At 44.0% G+C, this 16,526-nt stretch overlaps 1 protein-coding gene across 1 annotated transcript; it reads right to left on the bottom strand.

Moving 5' to 3' along the window:
• Positions 1–1,961: 1,961 nt before the first annotated feature.
• On the bottom strand, positions 1,962–15,805 carry KIR3DL3 (killer cell immunoglobulin like receptor, three Ig domains and long cytoplasmic tail 3). Its single transcript, XM_082709876.1, is given in 9 exon segments — positions 1,962–2,350; positions 2,353–2,422; positions 2,519–2,571; positions 2,906–3,010; positions 11,149–11,448; positions 13,322–13,621; positions 14,289–14,573; positions 15,411–15,446; positions 15,639–15,805. Coding segments are annotated over 9 exon segments (1,224 nt in total). The 5' UTR covers positions 15,673–15,805; the 3' UTR covers positions 1,962–2,309.
• Positions 15,806–16,526: the final 721 nt, after the last annotated feature.

A 16,526-nucleotide genomic window follows, 5' to 3' on the forward strand; every position in this document is an offset into this window, starting at 1 on the left:
AGCCTCCCAAACTCAGATGTCTTAATTTCTTATACTGTTTTGTTTTTCCAGAATCATCCAGATAGATCCACCTGCTCCTACTGGATCTCCTGGATTGAGCCTTGGGGGCAATCATCTGTACTGAGTTGAGACATGGTGTGCATGAGACCCTTTAATGTGCCCTGAAGTGGGAGCTGCAGAGGTGGTGGGAGAGAGCCAGTTCCCATGCTGGGGATACCAGCCAGGTGCTCTCTGGCAACCAACCAAGTTACCAGGTGTCGCTCACTTGAGGATGTTTGGACCTGCCCCAGCATGGCTTCCCAGATTCCAGTAGGAATGGGTAGACCTATCCAGATAATTCTAGAAGGATGAAGGAGGGCAAGAAATTTAAGACATCAGACTTTGAGAGACTCACCATGATTAGATACAAAATTGTAACATAGTCACACAATGGATTCCTACACAGGAGGGAAGTCACTTCTCTTACATGCATGGATACGATTAAATTTCAAACATAGACCAGTGGAATAGAGTAAAGAGCCTAGATATGGACCCTCAACTCCATGGTCAAATAATCTTCGACAAAGCAGGAAAAAATATACAGTGGAAAAAAGACAGTCTTTTCAATAAATGGTGCTGGGAAAATTGGAAGCTGTATGTAGAAGAATGAAACTCGACCATTCTCTTACACCGTACACAAAGATAAACTCAAAATGGATAAAAAAAACCTCAACATAAGACAGGAATCCATCAGAATCCTAGAGGAGAACATAGGCGGTAACCTCTTCAATATCAGCCACAGCAACTTCTTTCAAGTTATGTCTCCAAAAGCAAAGGAAACAAAAGCAAAAATGAACTTTTGGGACTTCATCAAGATCAAAAGATTCTGCACAGCAAAGGAAACAATCAACAAAACAAAGAGGCAACCCACGGAATGGGAGAAGATATTTGCAAATGACACTACAGACAAAGGTTGATATCCAGGATCTATAAAGAACTTCTCAAACTTAACACACACACAGCAGATAATCATGTCAAAAAATGGGCAGAAAACATGAACAGACACTTCTCCTCTGAAGACATACAAATGGCTATCAGACCCATGAAAAAATGTTCATCATCACTAGCCCTCAGGGAGATTCAAATTAAAACCACATTGAGATACCACCTTACACCAGTTAGAATGGCCAAAATTAGCAAGACAGAAAACAACATGTGTTGGAGAGGATGTGGAGAAAGGGGAACCCTCTTCCACTGTTGGTGGGAATGCAAGTTGGTGCAGCCTCTTTGGAGAACAGTGTGGAGATTCCTCAAGAAATTAAAAAGAGAGCTTCCCTATGACCCTGCAATTGCACTACTGGGTATTGACCCCAAAGATACAGATGTAGTGAAAAGAAGGGCCATCTGTACCCCCAATGTTTATAGCAACAATGCCCACTGTCACTAAACTGTGGAAAGAACCAAGATGCCCTTCATCGTCCCTTCAACGGACAAATGGATAAGGAAGATGTCATCCATATACACTATAGAGTATTATGCCTCCATCAGAAAAGATGAATACCCAACTTTTGTATCAACATGGACAGGATTGGAGGAGATTATGCTGAGTGAAATAAGTCAAGCAGAGAGAGTCAATTATCATATGGTTTCACTTATTTGTGGAGCATAACAAATAACACGGAAGACATGAGGAGATGGAGAGGAGAAGGGAGTTGAGGGAAATTGGAAGAGAATATGAACTCTGAAAAACAATCTGAGGGTTTTGAAAAAGCGGGGGGTGGGAGGTTGGGGGAACCAGGTGGTGGGTATTATAGAGGGCACGTATTGCATGGAGCACTGTGTGTGGTGCATAAACAATGAATTCTGTTACACTGAAAAGAAATTTAAAAAAAAAAAAGAAAAAAATTTCAAACATACAATGTTGAAGGAAAGAAGAGATTCCATGTAGATGAAACTAAATAATAGCTAGGAAGAAACATGACTGTTGATGGATGATAGATTTATTTGTTTATATAACATAGCAACAGGAGTCAGAACTTACCCTTGAGAAGGAAAGGTGGTTTTGTGGACAATATTGGAAATGTCTGGATCATCATAATAGTATCCTAGAAGGGATGGGGGGTTTTCTAAGATTGTTATTCCTTCTTAGGATGAAAGGAAGATGAAGACTTCTGTCTTCCGATTCTGGCTGTTGTTGGGTAGGGGTGTGTTCAGAAAGTGCTATGGCATCTATAGAGAGCCTCCTCAGGGTCTTCTTGTGGGTTCTTGGGGCATAGGATTTATGCCTTCATTGGTCTCAGCCTGTTGCAAGTTCCATGTACACACTTTCATCATGCAAGGGTTCCCCAGGCCTCTGGGAAGTGGGGGTGGTGTTTTTCTGCATGAAAATGCGATGATCCAACTGTGTGTATGTCACTTCCTGTGGGACTTCTGCTTGAGGGTCCTGCATGACAGGAAATGGTTAAGAGGATGAGCACAAACTCAGGGGATTTAGAGGAGATGAGATGGCCCTGAAGAGGGTGAGGTGAGGACAACCTACCTCTCTACTCACCATTCTATCCACTTCAGGTTCTCTGTTCATTATAGCAGCATCTGCAAGGAATGGAAGTCATCAAAAAAAAAAAAAAACTTGGAAGGTTCTCATTTTATAGATACAGATACCAAAGCACAGAGAGATGCAGTGAAGGCCTGGAATTACTGCCACAAAGTAGAGTCAGAAGTTCTACTCTCTGAAGTTCAAAGATGTATCCACTTCGTGTCTCCCTATTTCTATTCCGTTGATGAGGATGGGGGCATGGAGGTTCTCTCTAGAAAGCCCAACCTCTGTGGCCCCTGCTTTGAAACAGGAGTCAGTATGCACACAGAGGTACCCCTGCACCCCCACTCCTCCCCAGACAGGTACTAGCCTCTACTTCCCAAGACTCACCCTCTTTGGGAGGGCACCACTGACGACTGAGGAAGAAAAGTAGGACAGCGAGGAAGATGATGACCACTAAGGGCACAGCGAGAACATGCTGGTGTCTGGGGTTATCTGTAGGAAGAAATGAATCCAATAGAAGCAAATCCAGGCAGGTACCCAGTCTGCTGCCATCTGGGTTCCAGCCCCACGAGACCATTTCAGATCTAAGACCTACACAACTGTAAGATTATTTTTAAAACTGTGTTGTTTTCATGCAGTGAGCTTGTAGAGATTTGTTATAGCAGCAAAATGAAATGGATACAAAGTGCATATCCAGCACAAGGATGTATAGTGTAGCAGTTCTTGAATGAATAAATGAGGCAATTGTGAATTTGGGTGGCAGACAGCATTCTCAGTTCTCTCTTCCTCTACTGGGTATATCACAGTTGCAGCCTGACAGACAAGAGCTAATTTCTTGGCAAATGGAACTTCTCTAAGCACTGCCTGCCCCTCACCAAATGCTCTCTTCCTTCCCCCTGCCCTCAATTCCCCACAAACCTTATCTCCACTTAGGAATGGGAAAAGAGAGGGGGAGGAGTCAAGATGGAGGAGAAGTAGCAGGCTGAGACTACTTCAACTAGCAGGAGATCAGCTAGATAGCTTATCTAAAGATTGCAAACACCTGCAAATCTATTGGCAGATGGAAGAGAAGAAGAACAGCAATTCTGGAAACAGAAAAACAGCCACTTTCTGAGAGGTAGGACTGGCGGAGAAGTGAATCCAAAGCGACGGGAAGATAGACCCCGGGGGAGGGGCCGGCTCCCGGCAAGTGGTGGAGCAACAGAGCACAAAATTGGGACTTTTTAAAGTCTGTTCTGCTGAGGGGCATTGCTCCAGAGGCTAAACCGGGGCGAAGCCCATGCCGTGACAGCGTGGCCTCAGGTCCCGCAGGGTCACAGAAAGATCGGGGGTGTCTGAGTGTTGCAGAGCTTGCGGGTATTGGAACGGGAAAGCTGGCTACAGAGACAGAGCCGACAGTGAGCTCCCAGCTCAGGGTTACCTTGAACCGGTCGCAGGCTCAGTGAGCTTGGAGCGCGGCCGGAGGTCATGCAGACGGGAGTAACTGGGCGCTGTTCTCTGAGGACACACTGGGAGTGGGGCCCTGGGCTCTCGGCTCCTCCAGGCCGGAGACCAGGAGGCCTCCATTTGTATTCCTGTCGTCGGGAACTCTACGGAAAGCGCTCAGTGAACAAAAGCTCCTGAAAGCTAACCCGAGCGGACTACTCAGCCCGGCCCCTGGTAAGGGCGGTGCAATTCCGCCTGGGGCAAAGACACTTGAGAATCACTACAACAGGCCCCTCCGCCAGAAGATCAACAAGAAATCCAGCCAAGACCAAGTTCACCTACCAAGTAGTGCAGTTACAATGCCAAGGAGAGCAGCAGAATTCCAGAGGAGGAGAGTGTAAAGCACAGAACTCATGGCTTTCTCCCTGTGATTTTTTTAGTCTTGCAGTTGATTTAATTTTTTTCTTTTTCATTTTTTTTCTCCTCTTCTGCTAAATTTTTTTAAATTTTTACCCGTTTCTTTTTTAGCATTTTTTAACTAGTTAATCTAATATATATATTTTTTTTCCTTTTTTATATTTTTCTTTATTCGTTTTCTTTTTCTAATTCTTTCCTTTTTTTATTTCTTTTTCCTTCTTTCCTTTTGAAACTCTTTTTATCCCCTTTCTCCCCCCTCACGATTTGGGATCTCTTCTGATTTGGTTAAAGCATATTTTCCTGGGTTTGTTGCCACCCTTTTACTATTTTACTTGCTCCTTCATATACTCTTATCTGGACAAAATGACAAGGCGGAAAAATTCACCACAAAAAAGAACAAGGGGCAGTACCAAAGGCTAGGGACCTAATCAATACAGACATTGGTAATATGTCAGATCTAGAGTTCAGAATGGCAATTCTCAAGGTTATAGCCGGGCTCAAAAAGGGCATGGAAGATATTAGAGAAACCCTCTCTGGAGATATAAAAGCCCTTCCTGGAGAAATAAAAGAACTAAAGTCTAACCAAGTTGAAATCAAAAAAGCTATTAATGAGGTGCAATAAAAAATGGAGGCTCTCACTGCTAGGATAAATGAGGCAGAAGAAAGAATTAGTGATATAGAAGACCAAATGACAGAGAAAAAGAAGCTGAGCAAAAGATGGACAAACAGCTACTGGACCACGAGAGGAGAATTCAAGAGATAAGTGACACCATAAGACGAAACAACATTAGAATAATTGGGATTTCAGAAGAAAAAGAAAGAGAGAGGGGAGCAGAAGGTATACTGGAGAGAATTATTGGGAAGAATTTCCCCAATATGGCAAAGGGAACAAGCATCAAAATTCAGGAGATTCAGAGAATGGCCCTCAAAATCAATAAGAATAGGCCCACACCCCGTCACCTAATAGTAAAATTTTCATGTCTTAGTGACAAAGAGAAAATCCTGAAAGCAGCCCGGGAAAAGAAGTCTGTAACATAAAATGGTAAAAATATTAGATTGGCAGCTGACTTATCCACAGAGACCTGGCAGGCCAGAAAGAGCTGGCATGATATTTTCAGAGCACTAAACGAGAAAAACATGCAGCCAAGAATACTATATCCAGCCAGGCTATCATTGAAAATAGAAGGAGAGATTAAAAGCTTCCAGGACAAACAAAAACTGAAAGAATTTGCAAACACCAAACCATCTCTACAGGAAATATTGAAAGGGGTCCTCTAAGCAAAGAGAGAGCCTACAAGTGGTAGATCAGAAAGGAACAGAGACCATATACAGTAACAGTCACCTTACAGGCAATACAATGGCACTAAATTCATATCTCTCAATAGTTACCCTGAATGTTAATGGGCTAAATGCCCCTGTCAAAAGACACAGGCTATCAGAATGGATAAAAAAACAAAACGATCTATATGTTGCCTCCAAGAAACTCATTTTAAGCCCGAAGACACCTCCAGATTTAAAGTGAGGGGGTGGAAAAGAATTTACCATGCTAATGGACATCAGAAGAAAGCAGGAGTGGCAATCCTTGTATCAGATCAATTAGATTTTAAGCCAAAGACTATAATAAGAGATGAGGAAGGACACTATATCATACTCAAAGGGTCTGTCCAACAAGAAGATCTAACAATTTTAAATATCTATGCCCCCAACGTGGGAGCAGCCAACTATATAAACCAATTAATAACACAATCAAAGAAACACATCAACAATAATACAATAATAGCAGGGGACTTTAACACTCCCCTCACTGAAATGGACAGATCATCCAAGCAAAAGATCAGCAAGGAAATAAAGGCCTTAAATGACACACTGGACCAGATGGACATCACAGATATATTGAGAACATTTCATCCCAAAGCAACAGAATACACATTCTTCTCTAGTGCACATGGACATTCTCCAGAATAGATCACATCCGGTCCAAAATCAGGACTCAACCGGTATCAAAAGATTGGGGTCATTCCCTGCATATTTTCAGGCCACAATGCTCTGAAGCTAGAACTCAACCACAAGAGTAAGTTTGGAAAGAACCCAAATACATGGAGACTAACCAGCATCCTTCTAAAGAATGAATGGGTCAACCAGGAAATTAAAGAAGAATTGAAAAAAATCATGGAAACAAATGATAATGAAAATACAACGGTTCAAAATCTGTGGGACACAACAAAGGCAGCCCTGAGAGGAAAATATATAGCGGTACAAGCCTTTCTCAAGAAACAAGAAAGATCTCAGGTACACAACCTAACCCTACACCTAAAGGAGCTGGAGAAAGAACAAGAAAGAAACCCTAAGCCCAGCAGGAGAAGAGAAATCATAAATATCAGAGCAGAAATCAATGAAATAGAAATCAAAAAAACAATAGAGAAAATCAACGAAACTAGGAACTGGTTCTTTGAAAGAATTAATAAAATTGATAAGCCCCTGGCCAGACTTATCAAAAAGAAAAGAGAAAGGACCCAAATAAATAAAATCATGAATGAAAGAGGAGAGATCACAAGTAACACCAAAGAAATACAAACTATTATAAGAACATACATGAGCAACTCTATGCCAATAAATTTGACAATCTGGAAGAAATGGATGCATTCCTAGAAACATATAAACAACCACAACTGAACCAGGAAGAAGTAGAAAGTCTGAACAGACCCATAACCAGTAAGAAGATTGAAACAGTCATTAAAAATCTCCATACAAACAAAAGTCCAGGGCCAGACGGCTTCCCGGGGGAATTCTACCAAACATTTAAAGAAGAACTAATTCCGGGGCACCTGGGTGGCTAAGTGGTTTAAGCCGCTGCCTTCAGCTCAGGTCATGATCTCAGGATCCTGGGATCGGGTCCCGCATCGGGCTCTCTGCTCGGCAGGGAGCCTGCTTCCCTCTCTCTCTCTCTGCCTGCCTCTCCATCTGCTTGTGATTTCTCTCTGTCAAATAAATAAATAAAATCTTAAAAAAAAAAAAAGAAGAAGAACTAATTCCTATTCTCCTGAAACTGTTCCAAAAAATAGAAATGGAAGGAAAACTTCCAAACTCATTTTATGAGGCCAGCATCACCTTGATGCCAACACCAGACAAGGATCCCATCCAAAAAGTGAGCTATAGACCAATATCCTTGATGAACACAGATGCAAAAATTCTCACCAAAATACTAGCCAATAGGATTCAACAGTATATTAAAAGGATTATTCACCACAACCAAGTGGGATTTATTCCATGGCTACAAGGTTGGTTCAACATCCGCAAATCAGTCAGTGTGATACAACACATCAATAAATGAAAGAACAAAAACCATATGATACTCTCAATAGATGCTGAAAAAGCTTTTGACAAAGTACAGCATCCCTTCCTGATCAAAACTCTTCAAAGTGTAGGGATAGAGAGCACATACCTCAATATCATCAAAGCCATCTATGAAAAACCCACCGCAAATATCATTCTCAATGGAGAAAAACTGAAAGCTTTTCCGCTAAGGTCAGGAACACGGCAGGGATGTCCATTATCACCACTGCTATTCAACATAGTACTAGAGGTCCTAGCCTCAGCAATCAGACAACAAAAGGAAATTAAAGGCATCCAAATCGGCAAAGAAGAAGTCAAACTATCACTCTTCGCAGATGATATGATACTATATGTGGAAAACCCAAAAGACTCCACTCCAAAGCTGCTAGAACTTGTACAGGAATTCAGTAAAGTGTCAGGATATAAAATCAATGCACAGAAATCCGTTGCATTTCTCTACACCAACAACCAGACAGAAGAAAGAGAAATTAAGGAGTCAATCCCATTTACAATTGCACCCCAAACCATAAGATACCTAGGAATAAACCTAACCAAAGAGGCACAGAATCTATACTCAGAAAAATATAAAGTACTCATGAAAGAAATTGAGGAAGACACAAAGAAATGGAAAAATGTTCCATGCTCCTGGATTGGAAGAATAAATATTGTGAAAATGTCTATGCTACCTAAAGCAATCTACATATTTAATGCAATTCCTGTCAAAGTACCATCCATCTTTTTCAAAGAAATGGAACAAATAATTCTAAAATTTATATGGAACTAGAATAGACCTCGAATAGCCAAAGGGTTATTGAAAAAGAAAGCCAAAGCTGGTGGCATCACAATTCCGGACTTCAAGCTCTATTACAAAGCTGTCATCATCAAGACAGCATGGTACTGGCACAAAAACAGATAGATCAATGGAACAGAATAGAGAGCCCAGAAATAGACCCTCAAATCTATGGTCAACTAATCTTCAACAAAGCAGGAAAGAATGTCCAGTGGAAAAAAGACAGCCTCTTCAATAAATGGTGCTGTGAAAATTGGACAGCCACATGCAGAAAAATGAAATTGGACCATTTCCTTACACAACACACGAAAATAGACTCAAAATGGATGAGGGACCTCAATGTGCGAAAGGAATCCATCAAAATCCTTGAGGAGAACACAGGCAGCAACCTTCGACCTCAGCTACAGCAACATCTTCCTAGCAACATCACCAAAGGCAAAGGAAGCAAGGGCAAAAATGAACTATTGGGATTTCATCAAGATCAAAAGCTTTTGCACAGCAAAGCAAACAGTTAACAAAATCAAAAGACAACTGACATGGGTGCCTGGGTGGCTCAGTGGGTTAAGCCGCTGCCTTCGGCTCAGGTCATGATCTCAGGGTCCTGGGATCGAGTCCCACATCGGGCTCTCTGCTCAGCAGGGAGCCTGCTTCCTTCTCTCTCTCTGCCTGCCTCTCAGTGTACTTGTAATTTCTCTCTGTCAAATAAATAAATAAAATCTTTAAAAAAAAAAAAAAGACAACTGACAGAATGGGAGAAGATATTTGCAAATGACATATCAGATAAATGACTAGTGTCCAAAATCTATAAAGAACTTAGCAAACTCAACACCCAAAGAACAAATAATCCAATCAAGAAATGGGCAGAGGACATGAACAGACATTTCTGCAAAGAAGACATCAAGATGGCCAACAGACACATGAAAAAGTGCCCCATATCACTTGGCATCAGGGAAATACAAATCAAAACCACAATGAGATATCACCTCACACCAGTCAGAATGGCTAAAATCAGCAAGTCAGGAAATGACAGATGCTGGTGAGGATGGGGAGAGTGCAAGCTGGTGTCACCACTCTGGAAAACAGCATGGAGGTTCCTCAAAATGTTGAAAATAGAACTGCCCTATGACCCAGCAATTGCACTATTGGGTATTTACCCTAAAGATACAAACGTGGTGATCCAAAGGGTCACGTGCACCCAAATGTTTATAGCAGTAATGTCCACAATAGCCAAACTATGGAAAGAACCTAGATGTCCATCAACAGATGAATGGATCAAGAAGATGTGGTATATATACACAATGGAATACTATGCAGCCATCAAAAGAAATGAAATCTTGCCATTTGTGACAACATGGATGGAACTAGAGCATATCATGCTTTGCGAAATAAGTCAAGCAGAGAAAGACAACTATCATATGATCTCCCTGATATGAGGAAGTGGTGATGCAACATGGGGGCTTAAGTGGGTAGGAGAAGAATCAATGAAACAAGATGGGATATTGGGAGGGAGACCAACCATAAGTGACTCTTAATCTCACAAAACAAACTGAGAGTTGCTGGAGGGAGGGGGGTTGTGAGAAGGGGGATGGGGTTATGGATATTGGGGAGGGTATGTGCTTTGGTATGTGCTTTGGTGAGTGCTGTGAAGTGTGTAAACCTGGCGATTCACAGACCTGTACCCCTGAGGATAAAAATATATGTTTATAAAAAATAATAATAATAAATAAATAAATAAATAAATAGAAGGAATGGGAACAGAATAAGCCCAGCATTATTCCCAGCCAGGAGATCAGGTTTATTCTCACCCTCCTCTCCTGGAGGAGGTCTCTGATGCAGAACATTAGAGGTTAAGAGTCCTCACTGGCCCCGTGCTGACCCAGACCGCTTCTGCTGTCATAGAGTCTGGGGATCAGAGAGGGAAGGTAATAAGAAGGTGGCTGAGCCAACACTCAAACCCAAGGCTTCTCTTTGTCAGGTTTCCACAAACAGGGATAAAAAGGACTCTTTACTCACCAGTTTTGGAGGTTGGTTTTGTGGATGGGAGGCAACTACTTGAAGAGTCTCATAAAAAGCAAGCCAGGAAAGAGGTGGAGAAGTGGAACTGACTGTCTTCTACCCACTGAATTCCTCATCATCTAACATTGAGCTCCTGGGAGCTCCTAGAACCCCTCCCCAGAATCTCTGGGGCCTTGACTCCCTGGACCTTCAAGCTGCTGAGAGGAGATGGGAGAGGTTGATGACGAAAAGGGGAAAGGACCTCTACTACAGAGGAGGCTTCTCCATCTTGTGGTAAAGACACTCATGCCACCTGGGAGAGCACTTTGTGGCTGAGAGGTGAGGAAGGGCTGCTAGGAAGTGGGTAATGGTGAGGTGCCAATGCAACGTCTGATATCCCTAAACCGAGCCTCTTCTCTCCTGATTCTGGGTTTGCCCTGATCTCTTTCCATCTTCCTGGGGACAGAGATCCCCGGTTTGGGCCACCACACAAGCCATGCAGGAGGATGCTGGATGGGAGTCTTCAGTCTCTCCTTCCTTGTTTCTATCTATGCTTCCATCTCCCCAGAACTCCTAAGCATCCCACTAGTACCAGCAGGACTCCCCTGTCGTATGACCTTCAAATCTATCCTGAATCACTGGACACAGGGCAGGTTCTGGACTTCCTCACCTGTGACAGAAAGGTACAGTGGGTCACTCGGGCCTGACCACTCACAAGGAGAGGTGTTGAAGAAGCCGTGGCATCTGTAGGTCCCACCCATGGCTGGGTGTGCAGGACCCAGAGGGAAGTCAGCCTGGGTTGCACTGCCGTGCTTCTGCCCCTTAGCAAGCCAGCACTCATGGGGCTGCTCGTCTCTGCATAGATGGTACACATCAAAGGACCTCTCTGAGCAGCAGGACAAGGTCACGTTCTCTCCTGTCCTCACCACGGTGCCTGGCTGGGTCCAGAGAGAAGGTTTCTCATGTAGACCTGAAGGAAGTGGAGGCAGTTCAGTACAGAGAGGCTCTTCCTTGCTCATAGTGTCCTTCACACCTGGACTGAGAATTCTCTCCCCCTGTTCCCAGAGCCCAAGGCCCACTGTGTCCCCTCATGTCCACCTCTCCTATTGTTTCTTGTGCTTGCTTCCCTCCTATCCTTTTTCTCTTTCTTAAAAAATTTTTTAAGATTTTATTTATTTATTTGACACAGAGAAAGATCACAAGTAGGCAGAGAGGCAGGCAGAGAGAGAGAGAGAGGAAGGGAAGCAGGCTCCCTGCTGAGCAGAGAGCCTGATGCAGGGCTCGATTCCAGGACCCTGGGACCATGACCTGAGCTGAAGGCAGAGGCCTAACCCACTGAGCCACCCAGAGGCGCCCCTCTTTTTCCCTTTTGTGCTGCCTTACTCTCTCTGCTCCTCCTGTAGTCTGTTGGTTTGAGATGCCTTTTACTTTATTTATGAGTCTCTCATTCCACCTTGTCTTTGTCTTTCTGCATTATCTATCTATCTATCAATCTATAACCTATCTACCTATGTATCTATGTATCTTTCTATCATCTATCAATCTATCATCTATCTCTCTACTATCATCTATCATCTCTATCATCTATCACTTATCAATATATCACCTATCTATGTACCTATCATCTATCAATTATCTATCATCTATCTATCTATCATCTATCAATCTATTATCTATCTTCTATCAATCTGTCACCTATCTCTTTATCATCTATCTATCTATCTATCAATCATCTATCAATCTATCTTCTATATATCTATCATGATGTATCAGTCTATTATGTATCTATCTATCTATCTATCATCATCTGTTATCTATCTATCATCTATCATCATTTCTCTATCTATCATCTATCTCCATCACCTTGGTTTCTGTGACCTGCTCTGATTCTCTGTCCCCAGACCTCTTCTGGGATCTCTGTCACCCACCCCCACATCATCTTTCTCTTTTTGCCCCACTCTCAGGTCTTAGTCCTTTAGGGCTTTTATCTGCACTCTCCATCTTTCTATTTCTCTATCCCTTTTTCTTTCTTTTGTTTTTTGTGCCTCCAAGCCAGTGTCTGTCTGTCTATCTGTCTGACTTTCTCTGTTGTCCCTCCATTCTGTGTGTGTGTTCACATGCACACATGCATTTTTGGGTCTATTTACACAGAAACTTTCTATGTACATTGACACACATTGACTCTGCTTTCTCTCTGATGGCAACTCTCTGTGGGCTTTGACCTCAGTAATCCTGTAACATCTGGGGTAACCTTCAACATAGGCCTGAGAATCAGCTTTGGGAACCCATAAAACACACCACACAAAGGGGCTGGTTTGGGCTCCTCCCCCTGGGAGCATGATTTCCTGGGGCCTATTGTGGCTCAACCACATGGGATGAAGGCATGTGAGAGTGCATGCAGCATCTGTGGGTGCCACATGCGGTGAAGACCTGGGGCCCATCAGTCACCAGCCTGAGACAGGCCAGCCTGGCCCTGAAACTTGGTCACATACATGGTGTGTCTTTGGGTTCACCTGGTTAGAGAAAAGGGCATGGACATTAATTGGAAACCACATTTTAAACTGTCCCAGGTCTCTGAACAAACTCAGGGTGGAAGGGCACCCTGTCTCTGATGGGGGTGTACCTGACTCTATATGTCCCTTTGTTCTTTGTCTCCATTACTGACTCTGTCTCTGCACCCTATAACAAACAGTTTCTCTTCTGTCATTGTCTCTCTTGGTGTAGCTCACGCCCAGGCTTCCTCTCTTCATAAAAACCCATGTTCATCACTTTCTTCACCACCTGGGGCTTCCAGGTCTTATCTGTATCTCCAAGAGGATGAGGACAGGTCTGGACAGTCTCACCTGTGATCACGATGTCCAGGGGGTCACTGGGGGCAGACCACACATGAGAGGAGCGATTGAGAGAACCGAAGCACCTGTAGGTCCCTGCATGGGCGGCTGTCACAGGACCCATGGAAAAGTTAGCACGGGAGCCCCCATGATGGTGCTGACCAGCATGGTACAAGTGGTCCTTGGATACCCCCTCTCTGTGAAGAATGAAGCTTTCAAACAGGATCTCTGAGCAACAGACCAAGGTCACATTCCCTCTTGATTTCACCAGGTGACCCGACTGGGCTAACAAGGAAGGTTTTCTGTAGATTCCTAAGAACATAGATGTTGTAAATTGAGAAGGAGCCACCCTGCCTCACCCCATTTCCTGGGATCTGAAATGACTGAGGGTGCCCTGTGTCTGTCTCCTCCTCTGTATCCTTTTCTGTCTGAATATCCACGTCTATCTCTGCCAACATGGGTTTTATGGGCTAGGATCAAGGAAGGGGTTGAAAGGACTGGGATCCTTATGGAGGCTGAAGGGGAGAATTCGCACCTGAGTCTTTTCTAGCTCCTGGGGGCTGCCTGTATTCCCTGTCTTGTGACTCCTTCCTCGATCATCAGGCTAGCAGTGGCTGGTGGACTCTCTCGGGCAGCATGACTCTGAAGCTCATTCTCCTGCTTTCTTCTACTTTGTAATTACAGCAAGCTCACCTGGATAATCCAGGATAATCCCCCCATGTCAGGGTCACCTGCTTAATAACCTTAATTCCATATTCACCCTTAATTGCCCTTGGACTATTCATGGACATGGAGTGTTATGATACAGATGTCATTGGGGGGCCATTATTCTGCCCACCTTCATGAAATGCCCTCTCATCTACAATACTTGGAGCCATTCCCATTGTTATAATTGGACTTGACTAACACTTCCATCAGGAAATCTGACATTAGGAAGATTGGGACCATGACTAGACCCTCTAGACAGGTGTTCTCTGACCTGTGACCACAATCACCAGGGGGTCACTGGGTGCTGACCACAGAAAGGGGGAATCACGGTAGGATCCACGACAGCTGTAAGTTCCTGCATGTTCTGGGGTTACAGGGCCAATGAGGACACCGTATTGCGATATTGTGCTATGGAGCTTGGAGATGAAGATGTCATTGTCCTTGTACAGTCTGAATGTTTTAAACTTGTGATGGGAGCGACAATGAAGAGTCACATGCTGCCCTTGAGGAACCACGGGGCTTGGCCAGGCAGAGAGGAAGGGCTTGTTCTGACCACCTGGGGGAGGAGGAGTCACAGTATTGGTTTCCCCTCCCTTGACTCAGAGGCCTCCCTTCTTTCCAAGTCTCCATGGCTCCTTTCCACTCCCATCATGCCCACACCACACAAAGACTCCCCACAATACACAGACATGTAGTCCTCTCCTACAACACACATGTCAGCTGAGAGTTCTAGGTGAGTACTGAACAGTGGGCTCTTCCTAGGTGTTAGTAATGTAAGTTAGTTATGTAAAAGAAGACAAAGGAAATGCTGAACAGAAGAGTGATGACCTATGTATATGCCATAACATCAGCAAACCCATGAAGCAGGTTACCTGATAGTGCCATGTTGGAATGTGGTGGAATTCCAGGGGTCCTGGAATGGGGATCTCTCCCCTCTGCTGAGAACATCAGTGGCAGCTGCCTGGGGAACATCAGTGGCAGCTGCCTGGGGCTCCTACCCTCGTGGGTGTGCTGCAGAGCTCAAGTAGTTGTCTCAGACTCAGTCTGTTGTTCCTGGCACTGCTTGCCAACCCTGATCTACAGACAGCACCAGTTCCTCCTAGACCCCCCCAGGTCTGAGCAGCAGTATCCTCCAGATGGCTTTAGAGCCTGGCTCTAGATGGCTTCTAAGATGGCTTTAGAGCCTGGGGGAAGAAGGTGTAGGGAGGGTCTCTGGACCAATATTGGGACTAGGGTTTCCCTGGGCCCCCTACTTTCTAGTTCACAAGAGATTCACCCACAATTCCTCCCACAGTCAAACAATCACCCAACCTCCTGCACCGTCTGCCTTCCTATTACAGGAATTCTCTTATTCTGAGTGGATGGAACCCCAAGGTTTGGGGAAAGGACTCACCCACTTGTGCCCCAATCCTCTGGCTGAAGAAGAACCCTGGAAAGAAAGACTCACGATGGATTGTCCATCTCCATAGAAGACCCAGCCTCCCACTCCCCCGACCTGGCTTGAGCGTCACCATCAGGTCTGCTTTGTCCCCATGGGAATTTTCTGCGGTGGAGAGACCCAGCCTTCCAAGCCAGTATTTCCACCATTCATTCCCCCTCTTCGTCGCCTTCTGGGACTCACCAAGACATGCGAGGCTGATGACTCCAGGGGACATGGTGCTGCTCCTGCTGCACGGTGACCCAACAGAGTTGACAAGTACACAGGATGTTGTGAAATGGGGCCCTGTTCATGTTCATAAGCTGACCGCAGTGAGGAAAGGTGATGCACAGAAACTCTTCTTACTCTGCATCTAGGTGGCTGTGGGGCTCAGCTGAGGGTAAAGTTGGGCTTCCTGGAAATCGTTTAGACTGGACCTGTAGTGTCACATCATTTACTGTGGTGAGACTTAAAACACATCTCAGACACAATGTCTCATTCCCAGAATGATGAAAGGATAATAGTTTTTTTTCTTTAAATCTAAGCTTCAAAATCTCCGTATGTAACATACAACATATCTAGTAGATACTATTATAAAAAGAATTATAATATATGAATCAAAATGATTTTCTTTTTTTTTTCTCTTTTTTTAAACTTATTTTTTATTTATTTTCAGCATAACAGTATTCATTATTTTTGCACCATACCCAGTGCTCCATGCAATCTGTGTCCTCTGCAATACCCACCACCTGGCTTCCCCAACCTCCCACCCCCGCACCTTCAAAGACCTCAGATTGTTTTTCAGAGTCCATAGTCTCTCATGGTTCACCTCCCCTTCCAATTTCCCCCAATTCCCTTCTCCTCTCTAACGCCCCATGTCCTCCATGCTATTTGTTATGCTCCACAAATAAGTGAAACCGTATGATAATTGACTCTCTCTGCTTATTCACTGACTTATTTCACTCAACATAATCTCTTCCAGTCCCATCCATGTTGCTACAAAAGTTGGGTATTCATCCTTTCTGATGAAGGCATAATACTCCATAGTGTATATGGACCACATCTTCCTTATCCATTCGTCCATTGAAGGGC

Source organism: Mustela nivalis (genome assembly GCF_964662115.1).
Source record: "Mustela nivalis genome assembly, chromosome: 18".
In the NCBI taxonomy this organism is placed as follows: domain Eukaryota; kingdom Metazoa; phylum Chordata; class Mammalia; order Carnivora; family Mustelidae; genus Mustela; species Mustela nivalis.